The 18,139-nt window shown below is 40.8% G+C and overlaps 3 protein-coding genes across 3 annotated transcripts; 2 read left to right on the forward strand and 1 right to left on the reverse strand.

Moving 5' to 3' along the window:
* Nucleotides 1-5,900: 5,900 nt before the first annotated feature.
* Nucleotides 5,901-7,524, reverse strand: LOC128733894 (protein AMN1 homolog). The gene is made up of 3 exons (XM_053827748.1): nucleotides 7,431-7,524; nucleotides 6,720-7,372; nucleotides 5,901-6,665 (listed from the first exon to the last, which is right to left on the reverse strand). Exons 1-3 carry the CDS (start codon nucleotides 7,490-7,492, stop codon nucleotides 6,604-6,606), a joined length of 777 nt encoding a protein of 258 aa, XP_053683723.1. The 5' UTR covers nucleotides 7,493-7,524; the 3' UTR covers nucleotides 5,901-6,603.
* A 1,652-nt stretch (nucleotides 7,525-9,176) lies between these two features.
* On the forward strand, nucleotides 9,177-9,755 carry LOC128737627 (mitochondrial import inner membrane translocase subunit Tim8). Its single transcript, XM_053832302.1, has 2 exons — nucleotides 9,177-9,414; nucleotides 9,481-9,755. Exons 1-2 carry the CDS (start codon nucleotides 9,322-9,324, stop codon nucleotides 9,652-9,654), a joined length of 267 nt encoding a protein of 88 aa, XP_053688277.1. The 5' UTR covers nucleotides 9,177-9,321; the 3' UTR covers nucleotides 9,655-9,755.
* A 1,290-nt stretch (nucleotides 9,756-11,045) lies between these two features.
* On the forward strand, nucleotides 11,046-15,749 carry LOC128735252 (uncharacterized). The gene is made up of 3 exons (XM_053829746.1): nucleotides 11,046-11,137; nucleotides 14,102-14,850; nucleotides 15,196-15,749. The coding sequence occupies exons 1-3, from the start codon at nucleotides 11,046-11,048 to the stop codon at nucleotides 15,219-15,221; spliced, it is 867 nt and encodes a 288-aa protein (XP_053685721.1). The 3' UTR covers nucleotides 15,222-15,749.
* The last annotated feature ends 2,390 nt before the right edge of the window (nucleotides 15,750-18,139 follow it).

Consider the following 18,139-nt stretch of genomic DNA (forward strand, 5'->3'; position numbering starts at 1 on the left):
GTAAAATTTGCAGATACATCATCTGTTTGTGGCCTTTAAGGCGCCGTACGATTCAGTCCAACGAAATGAGCTGTGGCAGATAACGCTAGAACGTGGTTTTCCGACGAAACTAATTATGCTGATACGTTAGATGCTGGATGGGTCAAAATCATGAGTCAGAATAGCCGGTGAGATCTCAGTCGCTTTCCTGACGCTGGACGTCACGTCGTGACGAGACGATGGACTGAAGCAAGGGGGTGCATTCAGGTTAGAGAATTCAACATTGCATTAGAAGGTGCAATACGAAGACCAAAGGTGGAAAGAAACGGAACTATCATCACCAAATCTCACATGCTTCTTGGTTTTGCGGATGACGTCGATATCATCAGAATCAACCGTAGAGTAGAGGAAGAGGCTTTTCAAACGGGAAGCAACGAGATTGGTAAGTCCCATTAAAACCGCCAAAACGAAGTACATGGTTCGAGAGTCCCAAAGCTGTTGGGAAATCCTGTTTTTAGGAGCTATGTCGCGATGCGAATTCAAACCCCTACGGTGGTGCTGATTAGGTGGAGATGAAAAAGATGACGGGTGCATTTACTCCGGGACATCAAGATCGTCATCGGGGATGTGAACGCCTAGGTCAGCAGGAAAGCAATGTATAGACCGGTGATCGGGACCCATTGCCTACACACCGACACGAACGACAACAGCCAGCGATGCATCAAGTTTGCAGCTTCCCGAGGCTTGGTGGTCAGAAGCACTTTCTTTCCCCACAAAGATATCCACAAAGCCACCTGAAGATCACCTGACCAACGAGCTTCGAACCAAATCGACCATATTCTCATCGAGGGCCGGTTTTTCTCAAACATCACCAACGTTCGCTCCCTACGGGGTGCGGATATCGACTCGGACCATTACCTAGTAGCAGTACACGTGCGCGCAAAACTATCGACGGTTTATACCTCGCGACAAAGACGAACTCCTCGGTTAAACAATTCGGCAGCTAAAAAACCCGCCAGTTGCCGAAAACTACGCGCGCATACTGGATGAAGCTCTGCCTTCCTCTGTGGAGATAGATGCTTCGATCCTCGAAACCGGATGGAGAATGATACGCTCGGCCGTCAACGCGGCCGCAAGCGTGGTGCTAGGAGGGGAAACCTCGAGTGCACGAAATGACTGGTTTGACGGATGGAATGCCAACAAGCGCTAAAGAATCTAAGCCTATTCCCATCCCAGGAGAGAAATTGACCAAGTATCGACGCGTGCGGAATGACTTGACCACGATTCTGAGGAGGAAAAAGCGCCACAAGAAGGACAGAGATCGTGAGGAGCTGGAACAACTATTCCGGGCTTATGACACGCGCAAGTTTTACGAGAAAGTGAACCAAACTCGTAAGGGTTACACACCTAAACCTGACATGTGTAGGGACGAGGGAAGGGATCTAATCACAAACGAGCGCTAGGTGGTTGACAGGTGGAAGCAATATTTCGAACTGCTGCTTCGAATGAGCGCCGGAAAGGACCGACTCCCGGCAGAGCTCTACAAAAATGGCCAAGAACCGCTAGCAACGGCACTTCGTTGGATAATTTCTAGGATTTGGGAGACATTATTTGCCCAAACATGCGGATGAAAATATAGATTTAATATTTTTTGAAACGATGGTTCTACAATTGATGAAGGGACGGTAGGGGAAAGAAATGAAAATTTTTGGTGAAGGAGGGGAAGAGCGGAAAGGAAGGGGGGGGGGGGGGGGGGCTATTGGTAGCTATGCTTGACAAGTAGTCTTTCCCCTACCGTCCCTTGATTTATTTTATTTAATTTATTTAATTTATATGTAGGACCTCATTTCAAGGTCAAGACTAAAAACTTGAGATTAGTCTATATAATATAGATTTGCCAAATTGACCAACCTAACCTTCCTCTCCTTGTGTTTAGACTACAGAAGGTACAAGTTACAATGCTAGACAAAGATGATGTACCACTCCAACTATGCAAATAACCAAGTTAAACGCTGTTGTAGAGCCAAACGCTTTCTTGTATAAATGCTATGGTGAGTTTCAGTGAGCCAGCTAAACTTAATTACCATCAAAAATGCACCGAAAACCAGGGGAAAAGTCGCCAAATAATCTGGCAAGGCCCAGACAAACATTACAAAGCAGACAAAAAACGAATAAGGTATACCGTACGAACCCGGGGTTGCTCTGCTGCATCGGGAACTTTTTTCCTTTGTACTCGTCCTGGGCTGTTCGTCGTCAAGTATGTCGACACTCGCAAGTCAGCTTCAACCTGGTCAAGGTACCCACTACGTGGAACCTTTCTTTTCCTAGTCCCGGTGGTGCATCCTGGCAACATGGCTGGCCCATTGTAGCCTTTCGAGTTTCACCACGTATACGATGGGATTCTCTTCAAGTAGGAGCTTATGGTTCATATGCCAGCGCCATTTTCTGCTTTCTGTACTCTGGCAAAAATAGTCCAACACCTTTCGTTCAAATGCAGCAAGTGTACGTATGTCTTCCATAAGCAAGGCTACAGTGAAAAGATAGCCCGACTTCCTCTTCGAGTTCATCGGCTTAAATAGTACCTGTCCATGGGAAGTGAACGTTACTTTCTCTATAGGCTCCTCCTTCTATATATTTGGTTAGCAACCCATTGATTTTTTGTCCAATATTTAAGACTAGCGTAGATTGCCTCCACCGTGTCAAAGTTCCTCGTAATGATATCAAAGTCATCTGCGAAAATAAGAAGTTGGTCAGTTTTGCTGAAGTTCGTCCCATTCGATGCTCGCTCGTCGGGTCACACATTCAATAGCGATGTTAAATAGTATAAGGCACGGCCCAAAGGACAGAGGACAGTACGAAAGGACTTAGCTGCGTAGTTAGTCCGGTTAACCGTTCTTGTGCAATAACTGCCATAGCTCTTCACATTTAACTGTATCGTATGCTGCCGCATGTTGCTGATATTTGAGACAAACCGGCCATCGATGAGAATTTTATAGATTAGGCTCAACACCTGCTGGTTACTAACCTAATAGTTGATCCCTAGGTGGGCTTTAGGGCTAGCTGTACTTAGAAAGAACATGCTGTCTCATGGAAAACAACTACCGTACGTCTGGTCATCGGGTCTACAGCAGTGTAAACAACTGAAAGTATGCTACATTTTTGAAACTGAAAATGTAAAATCGGTCATCGTAACATTTATGAAGATAAGATACCCTGTTTCTTGAGAGGCTGGCAAAACAGGACTTTAAAAACATTTGTATTTCAATTTCTTCAGTAAAGTAGAATTTCATTTCCAAAATCAGGATTTTCGGCTGTAAACCAAGACACCAGGATAACACACGCGAAAATAGGACATGTCCTGGTAAATTGGGAAGTGTGCTCACCCTACTTAAAAGCTACTTCGAGAGTAGCTCGGTGTCATCATTACGAACCTTCACATGCTCTTAGTATTCGCGGACAACTTCGGCGTCGGTAAAAAATAGTGTATTTGCTCGTCCGGTTCTTCTATCTTGACGGCAACGGCGCACAATGACACCAGCAGCCGGGAGATTCAAAGACTTGAGGAGGACCTGCGAGTGTTCGGAGTTTTTGAAAGACGAGGGCTTAGAACGATCTTCGGCGGCGTACAGAACAGAGTATGGAGGATGAACCAAGTAAATTGAAGAAATTTTGTTCATCAGGCTATGTCTTGGGACGGCAAGCCAATTAAGTAAGTAAGTACGGTTCGGTTCTATCTTCACTGAGATTCAATAAAAAAATATATTGGTAAAATTTGCTTTAGATTCTTCGAAGATATTTCGGATATAGTGGGATTCCATTAAAAAATAAGCTGAGTTTTGCAATTTTTCATGCGATTACTCTGCTACCTGATGATTGATCTGTTAATGCATCGCTAATCGTAACCCTGTTGTGTACAAGAAAAAATTGACAGCGTTAATAGCCAAGTAACTACGCTCGATGCTTTTTTCCTGCTGCCAGCTCCACTCCGGAGCTGGACATCGTGAAGCACTTCGTGTCCACGGCATTTTTTTCATGCTGGGTATTTTTATCACTGTCCGATCCAGCATCCTCTTCTTTATGAAAAAAGGCGCGAGCATCGAACGAAAGCCTGGTTCCGGTCACCCGTTGGTGCTGCCTGGCCGTAAAGTGCAGCAGAATCTGAAGAGGAAGATGGTGTTGCGAAGCCCACAGCATCTTTGGCTCGAGGAGCACGTTCCTCACAATCAATATGCACAGTCGTGCGGTCTGATTCGTGCGAGACACGTTACGAGGCTGTGCGTTCGCTTTTGTGTAGGTAGCAGAATGTTTGCGCACAGCAACGGCGCCTATTTGTCGTGTGCTTGCGTCAGTGGCGTAAGCGTTGGATACTATGCTTCTTATACTCGTTCGGATGAGAGTATAGGCATCGTTTGATTCCCGTTTGATTTACAACATTGGAGGAAAATCGAAAGTAAGGTGGCCTCAACGTTCCGCACCTTGGGCTGGGAAGTCAGAGCAACCGACCAAACGTTGAAGAAGTACTTGGCCAAAATGGACATTTTCGTCAATGCCGGCCGTATCTGAGCAGCAGGTATTCACCCAGAATGCGCTGGTCAGAAACATTTGCCTTCATCAAGAAGTATCACGCGAAGAAGACCGTGTTTTTTTACTGGATCTGGCTACGACCCATTATCCAAGAGATACTGGAGGAGACGGACCGACTGACGATAAACAAGAAGCAGAAATAGGATCGTAGGAAAATTTGTTCCATTAAATTATCTTTTGTAGTTTTTTTCATCGCCATTCGAAATTAGTCATTTTTTTCAATGCACACGTTATAACCAACATCTTTCCGTTGAATCCATGAGAGAAATGTGTGATACGTACCAAGTAACCCAATCTTTAAAGTCAGGGAAGAAAAATTTTTTCATAACGGCGTGGAAGAGGCTTAGATATATGGATTTTGTTTGGGTTTATCACTTCATATCAATCTGCTAGAATAAAGAATTTTACATGAATGGTAGACGCATACAGGAACCCTTGGGAGTCATAAAAACGGTAAGAGAGCTGCGAGAAATAGGTTCATTATAAACTATGCTAAAACGAAAACATAGAAGCTGCTAAAACTGTAATAACTCAGTGAGAATACGTTATTGTACCATATCAAAAGTTGAAGAATAATGAAATTCAATAAAAATTAACAGAGGGAGTGAGAGTTATTTCTGCTCTCAGGTGCTTTAAACCCTACCCGTTCTTGGAGCTATGCAAGCACAAACTAGCTACTCTAAAGATAAAGATGACTTTTGAGGCTACCAGTATCACCTAATGTTTTCGTATCTGCTAAAATCCCGTTCTGTGTGGTGTTTTGATTTTTCATTCTTTGTTTGTAATCGTTAATTGCTAGTACGTAGTAGTTTAGTTAGATAGGTTGAACAACAGTTAGAATTTATCATAAACATTACGTTGTATCATTTCTAGAGATCTAATGAGAATTAAGACGGAAACGTACATCGATGACAGAGATTTGTTTAAAAATTTACTTCCTATAACCTTACTAACTGTGTCCGTAATATAGATTATTATTAGTAGATTAACTATGCTTGTGCGGTATTTAGAATGACTTCGCTTATTTTCGGCGAGTCAACACCGTGAGAATGCGATCATAATGTGAATTAAAAGTTTTAAATATTTAAATATCCGCTTATTTGAATTTCATATTTTGTTAATTTATCACTTCACCTTGAATTTAGTTTTTTCCCTTATTGCGCTATTTCGGTAGTTCCGTACGACGAAAGTGCCTCGAAGCTGGTCCATGTTGTGGTTTTGTTATCATTTTAGTCGTTTTAGTAAGACATACTTTCGGACCAAACCTAGGTCTAGTTTGATCCGTATCTTTGTGTATAGCATAAGTGGTTTATGTAAAAATTCTACTTGCTATCTAAGTGCCTTCGCTTATTGTTGAATTATGTGACATATATATTATGTATTCAAATCTAGGCTTTCTATAAAATAGGGCATCGTGTGGCTTCTAGGTTACTTGTGTATGTTAGACATGTGATTTGATCATTAATACATCATGTTATTTTTGTTTTTTCACTATGTTTGGAGGATAGACAGATACTTAAACTAAAAATGTTAAGTGCCCTTCCAGAAAGGCAGCCAAACAAAAGATTAGGAATTTGGTCCTCATGAAACTATTGGACTTGGGTCTGTAGTAATCAGACAAAATGTTCATCAAACATTTGGAATTCCGTAGGTATTAATTCAAATTATATTGAATATCTTCTAAAAACCTTAATCACAGGAAAGAATGAATGAATAATTTGGTTTTTCATAGTTGGAAGTAAGACGTAAAGTATAGCTACATTAAAAATATCACTTAAAACGCACATCTAATATCTAAAGATTAGTTAATTGCTTCACTGGTAGGTCATCTAAAACTAGAGCTTCGTCGTTGATAGTAGGTAGATAAATTATGGTTAGAAAACACGAAAATCACTTACATCTAATAATCGTCTCAGACGATTCACTTACTTGTTGGTAAAATAGTTGTGTAAATAAAATATCTGCGCTAGTAATAATTTCGCATTAGTACTTTGAAGTAGGTTAAACATTGCATGTCCACTGGGCGTGGCGCAATATCCATCAGTTGGATATTGTCCATTGTACATACTTAAGGTTCTTGCTCATATCGATGAACTCTAAATCTGAGAGGGAAATAAACTGTTTCAGAACGCAACCAATTTGAGCCGGGCACTCACCTTCAATGTCGCATCCTTCGAATCCAATGTATTTGATGGTATCCCAGGGCAGTTTGACCAAACCGGCGGCGGTAATCTGGCAGTGGCCGACGTTTAGATCTTCCAGCGAGCAGCCATTCGCGTCGCTCGCTATTGTTTTTAGAAATTCGTCGGAAATCCGGGTTCGCGCAAGGTTCAGTTTGGTCAACTTAAGCCGTTTAATCGATTCTGCCGAGCGATCGGTAACGTTCGGGCATGACTCAAAGTCCACCAGGTCCAGCCTGGGACAATTGTCAGCCAGTTGGGTGATCAAATTGTCGTCCACAAGGGGACAGTTTTTCACCGACAGTTGTTGTAAGTGGGGTAATTTGCGGATCAACGTTTCCAGTCCGGTTTGGGTAAACCGATATTTACCCTGGGTGAGAATAAGGCTTCGCAGTTGTGGACATTTTTCCGCCAGGGAATTCAACGTCCGGTCGGTGATGGTCGAACTGGACAGATTCATTCGTGTAAGGGATCGATTCAAAAGCATTTCCAGCAGTTCGTCGTCGTGAAATCCTCGTTGAACTCGAGTTATGTTCACAATTAGTGCATTTTTAATCAACGGTGGTATTAGTTCTAGGTATTCAATGTTTTTGTATCGTTTAATATTTCGGGCCACATATCGAACGCACCTACGCAACAGAGAAAAAAAATGTTACGAAAAACTTTCGTCTGATTACCGTTACTTACGAATTATATAATGTTGAGGGCTGTTTCTTAAATCTACTTTCACACGTATTACTGCTGGACATTATTAAAACTGGACTGAGAAACTTGTTTGTAAAGAAACGCAATTAAATTCACTGGGAAAAAGTCATATTTTAAGAACAAATTATTTCCGTCAGGATTCACGAAGCAGAACGAATTTGCATTTGCATTTGTTGGTAAACAAGCGCGTCGCCAAAGGTGATTTGGGTGACAAAAAACGATCGAAGTTAAAGTTTCGTTTTTGAGGGGTTGCACGATGACAAAATGTTCTTTTCTAAATTTACTTCCAAAGTAACCGCTAAGCACTGCACTAAGCCTGAAAACCAGGGGCTTGCGATGGGTGCCATGTTTTTGTTGCCAACATCTCAGCACATCTCGACAAAGGTTGGCAGCAAATCTACCTGTCAGACGGGCGCTATTTCTTGCATTTTTTGAAATAGCGCCCTTCGTTAAGTGGACTGTCAAACACCGTTCGTTAAGATACGGATAGCACCCCGCTGCTGAAAACTGCTTTATATTTACAAGTTACACGCTACTAGGCATAATTCAGCATTTTTAATGCGTAGCAGCTTTAAAATAGCATTCTTAATTATTATATTGTTGTTGGCAGTTGAAAATTGTAATAATCGATGTGCGACCAAAGTTGAGAGTTTTTAAGATCGCAATACATTGAAAATATTCGTTTTTTGTGTTTTTATCAAGCGTAAATTTTTTTGGCAGACAACTTTTTAGCCATAATGCTCTCCAAAACAATTATCAGGTCGAAAGTTATGTTGATATTTTAACCCATCTTTTAAATAGTATTTGCGGACATTATAAGTCTGCACTTACAAAAGTTTGTTTAAGTAAATATTGATCAGATAATAAAAGAGAAAAAAAGACTCCTAAACAGAGATTCCAGAGATTGAAGACATTATGTGCAAGTATAAATTCCTGAAATTCAAAGTACTTCATTAATTATATAGAGCTTGCTAAGCCCAGTGCAAAAAGCTACAAAAACTTATCGTTTATCACTCAAACGTATGTTTTTTTTTACCGGGGTATAACAAAGCATTGCACGCAGATGTCAGTGCGTTTTTTTCCTCCCAGGTTTGACAGTGTTGTGGGGTTTGTTTTGATTACTTATTCGTAAGACCCAGAAGCAAAAAACTGCAAAAAGGGCAAAAATATATGTTGTACAGAATTGTTATCATTTTCCTGCTTCGGAAAAGTCGGGTATTTCCGGTTTCCGCAAACAAGTGGTACCAATTACAAGTAATAAACCCACTAGCAATAAAATTAGGTTACAAAGGGAATCAAAACAAACCACACAAAAACGTCAAACCAGAGTTGAGGTTAGGCACCGTGCAAAGGTTTACTGGGGGAAAACAAAAACAAACGTGTAAAATCAATGTAAAATCTAACAACAGCAACAACAAATCGCGCATCGATATGTGCGTGCGTACGATAAACGTCAGCAAGCTCAATATGTTACGCAAAAGATTAGACCATAAAGTAATACATTCGGTGAAAAACATCCTATACTAAACTTATGTATTCACAAATGTCTTTACATCTGGCACATCTGCATTTTTCAGAGTTTTCTCTAGAAAAATGTAAGAAATAATTCATTGTTCCTTCATAATTTATATTTAAAACTTACTGAATTTCAATGTTAAATTTAGTTGGTGGTGCATACCGTTCTGACTTTGCAACCAAACGATAAGTTTTGACAGTTCTGTTACGCAATGATGGATCACGCATGTTGCTGGTAGCTGAACAGGATATTTAATAAGTGCTGTGTGTTCATTACATCAGATTAAGTTTTTGTAAAAAATCGTCCAGTTTTCTAGTTATTTCCTTACTTAAAAAATCTATATCAACGTGTTACACAATGGCAGACTTCGATGCATCGAAAAGCTCCGTTGACCCCGAGCTGCAGGACTTCCTAATGGCCGAAAAACAGAAGGCTCAACTGAGTGCTCAGGTTAGTGTTTCGTGTGCGATGTAGTACTAGACATTTTCACTAATACCGGTACATTTTTATCGGCAGATTCACGAGTTCAACGACATTTGCTGGGACAAATGTGTGGACAAACCGGGCAGCAAACTGGACAGCCGGACGGAATCCTGCCTAAACAATTGTGTGAATCGATTCATTGATACTTCTCTACTCATTGCTAACCGCTTCGCCCAGACGCTGCAGAAAGGACAATCGGGGATGTGAGCCGATATGTGGGCGCGGAAGTTTAGGCCGAAGAAGGGTGCATTTTGCTGGTTAAGAATTTAGTTCGGAAATACATACGTTTTTAAATCTTAGGTATTATATTGTTGAATTGAGATTCTTTTATTTGTGGGATGAAAAACAATACAGACATTCTGTTGGTATAAAGATAGTTTTCGTGGCGACCGGTTGTACATTGTTAGGGCTTTTCATGTAAAAAATTGCAATTGCAAGTTGCATTTCGATGGTATATCCGACTTTTCGAAGTGTTTAATTTATTGTTTAGTGGAAAGCTTTGCGCAAAACGTTTTTAGTTGACTTTGAGTACATGGCTTTAGACAGCATTACTCAAAAATGCCTCTTTTCGCGACCTGATGTTTGTTTCCATGCTTCGGGAATAATTTTATCCAATAGGGTATTTGTTTAAAGAGATCGAAATTATCATAGGAAATATGTGGCGTATATTGTCTGACAATTTTCCAAACACCATAATTAGCCTCGTCGTTAAGTGGTAGTCGATGTTCATCTGCAATCAGTAATGATATAATTATAAGGAAACGTTTCAAACAAATCGAGACTTACAGCTGAACCTTTTGTTGTAATGTGGCGGAGGAAATGTTGGGAACTCATCGCACATCATGGCCAGTGTGCGGACCAACACGTTGCCACACAGACGTTGGCCCTGTGCCGTAGTGCTGACTAACATATGGTTCATAAGGACTAAGATACACAGTAACATTGATCGAGAAACAAGATCTCTTTCAAACGTTGAGTGCATTTTTAAATGCGCTTTTTAAATACACCTTGAAAGGTTAGATGGACCTTGCACACGTGTTGAACACATTGATCTGTGTACAATTTCCTTGCGTTGATGCATTTTATACACGATGCACTGATGTGCAGTGTGTAATGTTTTGCGTTTAATAATCAATGGTGCGGAAAATAATAAGTGACAACTATATTTGTTTATGAAACATGTTTATAAAATCGTTGAAATGCCGCCGAAGAGGTTAATGCTCTCATAGAATGGGATGGAACGAACAGTGCCCTTTTCGAGTCGGCCTGGTTAACGAGGCGGCTGAGGAACTTTTAGGACTTAATTTCACACTTTCTTCAAATTGTTTGTCTACGTCTGCCTTCAGTTCGATATAGCTGGGTGAGTGGGTATTCAATGTCTGTGAATTCTACACCCTTCAGGACTTTCTTCACAATCTGAGTACCAATGGAAGTGTAGTCTAGTAGAAACACGTGCCAAATTGTCACTTATTTTCCAATGTCTTACATGCTTGACGGCTCGAGCCAGTGAATCAACGCTGCTCGTTCATTGAGTCCTTTTTGGAAAGTAATCAACTAATAAAATTTTGCTCTCCCAGAAAATGGTAGTTTTGAAGACAATGCCGGCGCTTTTCCTTATAGATGCGCTGCAATCAAGAAAATTCGATTCGGAACATGCGGCATGGATAACCGGGCATGGTGTCGGGTTCGGGTACTGCTCAAGTGATCCGAAACACATTTTTCCCATGCAAAGATATCTACAAAGCCAGCTAGAGTTCACCTGACCATATAATCACTAACATCATGAACAAACGTTCCCTACGGAGTGCGAATATTCACTCGCTGACCATCACCTACTAGCAGTGTGAGCTCGAAACTGTCAACTGTACACCGGACGCGTCAAAGCTGTCCTGCTCAGCTGAACATTAGGCAGCTAGATAACTCGCAATCTGCCGAGAACTATGTACGTGCGATTACGGGATATGGCACTACCTCTTTCCGAGGAGTTAGGTGCTTCAACCCTCGAAAATGGTTTGGAGAGACCGCTGCTGGCAGCCTGATAGCCCCGGAGTATAAGAAATGATTGGTTTGATGGGGAATACCAACAAGCGGTGAAGAGGAAAAAAATAGACTTGAAAAAATTATCTTAAATTAGCATTGCCACTTGGAAGAACTTGGTCAAAGCACCAGAAGCAGGACAGAGATTGTGAAGAATTAGAATAACTATTATAAGTTTTTTCAAGGAACACCTCAATGGCGAAGTTGGAGAGGGAGGTGGAACGAAAGATAATCCAACAAACAGTCTTGTTTAAGAGTAGCTTATTCAACTATTTTATAGTTAAAACCAATGGAATAATCGTTTAATAAGCTGCATATGATACAGTCGATTGGGAGAAGTTATGAATTTTGATGCACGAACACGGTTTTTCGGACAAACTGACGCGACTGATCAGAGCTACATTGGATCGAGCGATGTATTCCGTGCGCAACTCGGGGACACTCTTGGGTTTTTTTTTGAGACGTGGCGATGGTTGAGACAAGATAGCCACTTATCCTGCACCTCACTCTTGAGGGGGTGATTCGACGAATGAGTATCGAAACGAGAGGTGCCATTTTCAGCAAAAGTATTTAGCTATCTTCTGGACTTCGCCAATCGTATAAATCTTCTCTGGAATCGTTCATTTTGAAGGTTCCAATAGAGCTGGTGCGGTGTCCAAATTAGCAATGCATTTTCGAGAATCGGACGGACTAACGGGCACTACAGTGCCTTAAAACAATGCGGATCATTGGAATCTCGTCCAATTTTGGCGATCAATCCCAGCTGACGGCTTACTTCTGAAATTATCACTGCACGATGCCGATCAAACGTCATTTTCAGGTATAGTGTGACACTACGATCGTTAACGCAGTCGACCTCTTTTAATATCTGACCATCAATTGCCATCAATTTGTTTGGCGATTTAATACGGTGGAATATCACTACCTCACATTTAGGAATGTTGATAGTCAAGTAGTTTGATTTATCACCAATTTACAAATGTGTCCAAAAGTGCCTGGAGACGATGACTATTCTCGTTGCAACGAATCGTCAGGTATTTAAGATCATCAGCATATACCAGTCTGCAAGAGGAAGCGTTGTTGAAGAATATAATAAATAAAAGTTACTGCCAATGAACAAAAGTTGGACCCAAGTTACTGCCTTGAGGTACACCAGAAATATAAGAACGGCGACGTCGCACAAATACGAGTGTAGCCATGTGACCAGTGTTGGGCACCGCTAATTCGCTAGCCGATACAATTTGCTCGATAATCGTGGAAATTTCGCTAATCACTAATTGCAAACTGCAAAATTAACAGTCACTGTTTATTTTTGATATATCGGAGCAACTTGCATTGTAATCTATCACTGTACAAATTATTACTAATTTATATATATTACACGGCTTTTCTTAATTAAACTAAGATCAAAACCTATTATAATGGATCAAATCTAAAAATAAAAAAATAAGAAAACTTATCCAATTTAATTCTACTATGTGTATTTTATTCACGACAGATCCGTATTTCGCCTACGACTTGCAGGCTTCCTCAGTGTCTGTTTTCTGTAGTTCGAAAACAGACACTGAGTAAGCCTGCAAGTCGTAGGCGAAATACGTATCTGTCGTGAATAAAATACACATAGTAGAATTAAATTGGATAAGTTTTCTTATTTTTTATTTTTAGGTTTCGTATTCTACTAAGACGCTCCAAAAACTTCAGTCAATGGATAAAATGCTTTACAGTTTAATAATTTTAAAATAAACAGCGGCACTTCATTTGGAGTTATGGATCAGCAACAATTCGACTAGTCTGAGTATAAAGTATAAAGTATAATTAGCGTTTCTCGATTGGCCGGTTAGCGATTTAGCGAATTAGCGGTGCCCAACAATGCATGTGAGCCAGGCTTGTTATTTCCTCACTCATTGTGCAAAAAGTGCAACTTTTTTTGTTCAACACAATGAGTAGAACTGCTTTCAGAAATGAGAAATAAATCCACACAATGAGAAACAGACTAAACACAATGAGAAAAACTGACGCAGAAAAACTTCTTAATGCGCTCTTTAAATGAGCAACTTTCGGTTTTGCTCCCGGTCCTCTCGGTAGCTACAGCAGTAAACGTGGAAACAAAACAACCGGTGCGCGTACAGCAACTATAGACTTAGAGGCGTCAAGACAATCAAAAGTCGTTAAATTTTGAATCTTAGCGGAGAATTGCCTTTGTTTATAATGGGACTTCCCTGTTGGTGCGCATCAAGAAGCAAATGCATGGGATTTCAAATGTTGTCATATCTAAATAACATTTTTCGCACTGTTGCCGTTGTGACATGCTTAACCATAAACCTTTGCACGGTACCTAACCTCAACTCTGGTTTGACGTTTTTGTGTGTTTTGTTTTGATTCCCTTTGTTACCTAATTTTATTGCTAGTGGGTTTATTACTTGTAATTCGTACCACTTTGTAGCAATTAAGGCAAAATATAATAAATTAAAAATAAAAAAAATAAAAAATTAAATAATTAATAATTATTGAAATGATTATTGAGAAATCAGTGTTCCACCAATCAGCCAGCGACGACGGCAGAGAGATTTTTCTTCACACGATGCTGCAACTATATAAAAGCTTTTCCTCGGTACAGTCTCTCATTCATTAAACGGACGCGAAGGAAGCAGCATCTACTCCAGCAACTACAAGCAGCAGCCAGCGGTGGGAAGAAAATCGGACGCGAGCAGTCATCGGGCGGAAAGCATTTAAAGGTTTTTGAAACATCGTTGGCGTCTTCGTACGCCAGCTATATAATTGCTTTCCCCCGGTGCAGTCCCTCATTCATCGAACGGACGCGAAGGAAGCAGCATCTACTCCAGCAACTACAAGCAGCAGCCAGCGGTGGGAAGAAAATCGGACGCGAGCAGTCATCGGGCGGAAAGCATTTAAAGGTTTTTGAAACATCGTTGGCGTCTTCGTACGCCAGCTATATAATTGCTTTCCCCCGGTGCAGTCCCTCATTCATCGAACGGACGCGAAGGAAGCAGCATCTACTCCAGCAACTACAAGCAGCAGCCAGCGGTGGGAAGAAAATCGGACGCGAGCAGTCATCGGGCGGAAAGCATTTAAAGGTTTTTGAAACATCGTTGGCGTCTTCGTACGCCAGCTATATAATTGCTTTCCCCCGGTGCAGTCCCTCATTCATCGAACGGACGCAAAGGAAGCAGCATCTACTCCAGCAACTACAAGCAGCAGCCAGCGGTGAGAAGAAAATCGGACGCGAATCCACGACCAATCAGAGAGCAGTCATCAGGGAGGAAAGCAGTGGAATATCGTCATGGACCAGACATTATCCGGGATCGGTCGCGACAGTGGCGCAGCTGAACCTTCGGCTCATAAGAAGTAAGTATAAAACCAAGTTCGTGGATATACAGACACCGATAGCAGTAGGCGGTGATCTGAAATTGTTGAAATAATTTCCTCCGTAGTATAGACGGATGGTTAAAAATTATTATCAAGCAGAGTTACGATGAGAGGACGTAACTCAAATATGTTTATTCCGTAGTATAGACGGATCTGAAATTGATGAAATAATTTTGCCCCGTAGTATAGACGGAGGGTTGAAAATTATTATAAAGATAAATAACAAGTAGAGTTACGATGAGAGGACGTAACTCAAACATGTTTATTCCGTAGTTTTAAAAAAGCAAATTCTCATGGAGGATTTTTTTTTCTCTGCGTTTCTAGGAGTATATCCAAGAAGAAACTTTTGAGGGAACTTAAAGAAGCACTCGAGAGGAATAATACTTTGCGAGAGCAAGTAACGCAATTGACCATAAGAAACATCGGTGACGGTTACCCTCTTGCACATTCCAGTACTCTACGTGAAGAATCAAATCAAACAAGTAATGAATCCTTGCTTCTATCTAGTATGAGCAATTGGACTTTAAGTACACTAAATATGCCAGAATGTTTGCCATCTGAAGGCGAAAGAGAAATCGACAAGCGAGCTTTTGAATATTGGAAGGAAATTTTGATTTCTTCACTGCAACTCATACAGACCGCAGATGAGCAAACTAAGTTTAATGTTTTTAAAATCAAAGCGGGTGCAAAGCTTCGGGAGTTATTCCTTACTACATCTACGTCTCCAGGGATGCCAGACGAGAACACACAACCTTTCTCTAATGCTATGGCAAGGTTGAATGAATATTTTGGGTCTAGGACGTACATCTTGTCTCAACGGGGCAAACTGACAACGATGAGTCAGTCGCCCACGGAAAGCAGTATTCAATTTGTTAGACGCGTGGTGTCGGCAGCAAAACTCTGTGACTACGGACCAGGTGAGGAGATGGAAGCCGTCGTTAGAATAATCACAAAAGGTGCCGACGATTCTAGAGTACGAGTTTTAGCCCATCGAAACTGGGTAAAGCAAGGATCAACGAAAGAGCTGTTGGATGCGGTGCAAGCTCGAGAAATCGAAAAATCTAACGAAGAAGAGTTTCACAGAATTCATGGAGGTGGCGATAACTTATTAGTTGCTGCGATTTCTTCTCAAAACTATCATGCGCAGCAAGCGCAACCAAGTTGGAGAGCTAGAGGAACGCAACGATTTAATCGGGCCGGTAGACGAGGTTCCGGCCGAGGTGGATCACATTATCACGCTCCAACCAATTGCTGGAGGTGCGGCGGAATTTACCACAGATCATCAGATTGTTCAGCTATACAAAAGAATTGTCGAGTTTGCGGTCGTATGGGACACTTGGGACGCATGTGTTCTAGTCAAAATTATCAATCGAGACCTTTAAAACGTGCTCACGATGACGACGATGAACCAGTGATTGAGAAGAAAGTTGCAGCTATCAAAAGTGCAAATTACGAAGAGGACAAAGAAGAAAAGGTAAATAACGGCAACGAAGAATTAGAATAAATTTAATCGTTAGAGAAAGCAAAAAGAAGACTTAAGACAAAATAAAAAAATGTATAAACTCAATCTGATAATCTATTAATACCTTATTTACAGAAAAACCATCAAAACATACTACATCCACTGACTGAAAGTTCTCATGAAAAGGGTTCATATATTACAGCACAAGTTGCGGGTGTTGATATTAACTTCTTGATAGATTCCGGGGCTCAAATCAATACAATAACCAAGATTTCTTTCGATACGATTCTTGCTAATAAGAATGCAACATCTCGATTATTCGCCTTGAGCTTTACCTCAGACAAACCACTGAAAGCATACTCTGTGAGCGAGGAGATTAAAGTCATAGCCACTTTTTCTGCTGAGTTATTCATATCAGAGAATAGACCTTTCATGATAGAAAAATTTTATGTGGTGAATGAAGTTAGATCACTACTGGGATTTAACACCGCTATGAGATACTCAGTTCTCGACGTTGGTTTAGATGTACCAATTCGACAGAATGCCGCTTTTCTGTGCCTGCACGTCGCAGAAATCGAATGTTTGAATGAATTTCCAAAATTTAATGTGCCTCCGGTATCATTAAAGTACGATTCAAGTATGCCTCCCGCAAGACATGTATATACTCACGTCCCAGCAGCATTCAGGCAATTAACTAAGCAAAAATTGATAAATTTGTTATCAGAAGGTATTATCGAGATAGTCACGGAGGAAATGGATCGCTCGTTTTGCTCATCCATGTTAGTAGTACCGAAAGGCAAGAATGACATACGTATCGTTATTGATCTGCGAGGACCGAATCGTTGCATTTACCGGACTCCGTTTAGAATGCCTACACTAGAATCTATACTATTGGAACTTCATGGTGCACAGTGGTTCTCTACCATAGATTTAACTGCGGCATTCTTTCACATAGAATTGGACAAAGATTCACGTCATCTGACGAATTTCTTCGCAGGCGATGCTCTCTATCGATACTGCCGACTTCCTTTTGGGCTCTGTAATGCCCCGGATATTTTTCAAGAAATTATGCAAACTATCGTTCTCTCCGGATGTCAAGGAACTGTTAACTACCTGGACGACATTTTAATATATGGAAAGACGATAGAAGAACACGATAAAAATCTTGCGACGGTAATGAATTGTTTGAAGAACCACAATGTAAAAATCAATCAAGAAAAATGCGCTATCAGAAAAAGGTCTGTAAAATTTGTGGGGTTTACTGTATCTAGCAAAGGTTGGAAGATCGAAGAAAATAAAATAGAGGCAATAAAGAATTTCAGGACCCCAGAATCGTTGGCAGAAATAAAAAGTTTTCTTGGATTAATAAATTTCGTCGAAAAGTTTATTCCTCACCGAGCTACCAAAACTTGGAAACTTCGTGAGCTAGCGAAAGCAGATAAATTTTTTTGGAACCAAGATCTGGAAGATGAATTTAATCATTTGAAAAACAATGCAGGGAAAACAATCTCTACCTTAGGATATTTCAGCCGAGAAGATAGGACAGAACTGTTTGTGGATGCTTCTCCTTACGGATTGGGTGCCGTATTAGTTCAATATGATAACGATTCGAATCCGAGAGTAATTGCTTGTGCCTCAAAAGCTCTAACGACTGTTGAACAAAAATATCCTCATACTCAAAAAGAAGCATTAGCAATGGTCTGGGGGGTTGAAAGATTGTCCCTCTATCTCATAAACATTGCCTTCACCATAAGAACCGACGCCGAGTCAAACGAATTCATTTTCGGAGGCCTTCACAGAATAGGC

The sequence above is a fragment of the Sabethes cyaneus genome, chromosome 2 (assembly GCF_943734655.1).
Source record: "Sabethes cyaneus chromosome 2, idSabCyanKW18_F2, whole genome shotgun sequence".
Classification (NCBI taxonomy): domain Eukaryota; kingdom Metazoa; phylum Arthropoda; class Insecta; order Diptera; family Culicidae; genus Sabethes; species Sabethes cyaneus.

Coding starts and splice junctions, on each gene's coding strand:
- LOC128733894 (XM_053827748.1), bottom strand. CDS start 7,492: ATGTCCAGCAGTAATACGTGTGAAAGTAGATTTAAGAAACAGCCCTCA. Junction 7,373..7,430: donor CCCTCAACATTATATAATTC/GTAAGTAACGGT, acceptor TCTGTTGCGTAG/GTGCGTTCGATATGTGGCCC. Junction 6,666..6,719: donor CGAAGGATGCGACATTGAAG/GTGAGTGCCCGG, acceptor TTTCCCTCTCAG/ATTTAGAGTTCATCGATATG.
- LOC128737627 (XM_053832302.1), top strand. CDS start 9,322: ATGGCAGACTTCGATGCATCGAAAAGCTCCGTTGACCCCGAGCTGCAG. Junction 9,415..9,480: donor AGGCTCAACTGAGTGCTCAG/GTTAGTGTTTCG, acceptor TTTTATCGGCAG/ATTCACGAGTTCAACGACAT.
- LOC128735252 (XM_053829746.1), top strand. CDS start 11,046: ATGCCGGCGCTTTTCCTTATAGATGCGCTGCAATCAAGAAAATTCGAT. Junction 11,138..14,101: donor GGGCATGGTGTCGGGTTCGG/GTACTGCTCAAG, acceptor TCCTCGGTACAG/TCTCTCATTCATTAAACGGA. Junction 14,851..15,195: donor GAACCTTCGGCTCATAAGAA/GTAAGTATAAAA, acceptor CTGCGTTTCTAG/GAGTATATCCAAGAAGAAAC.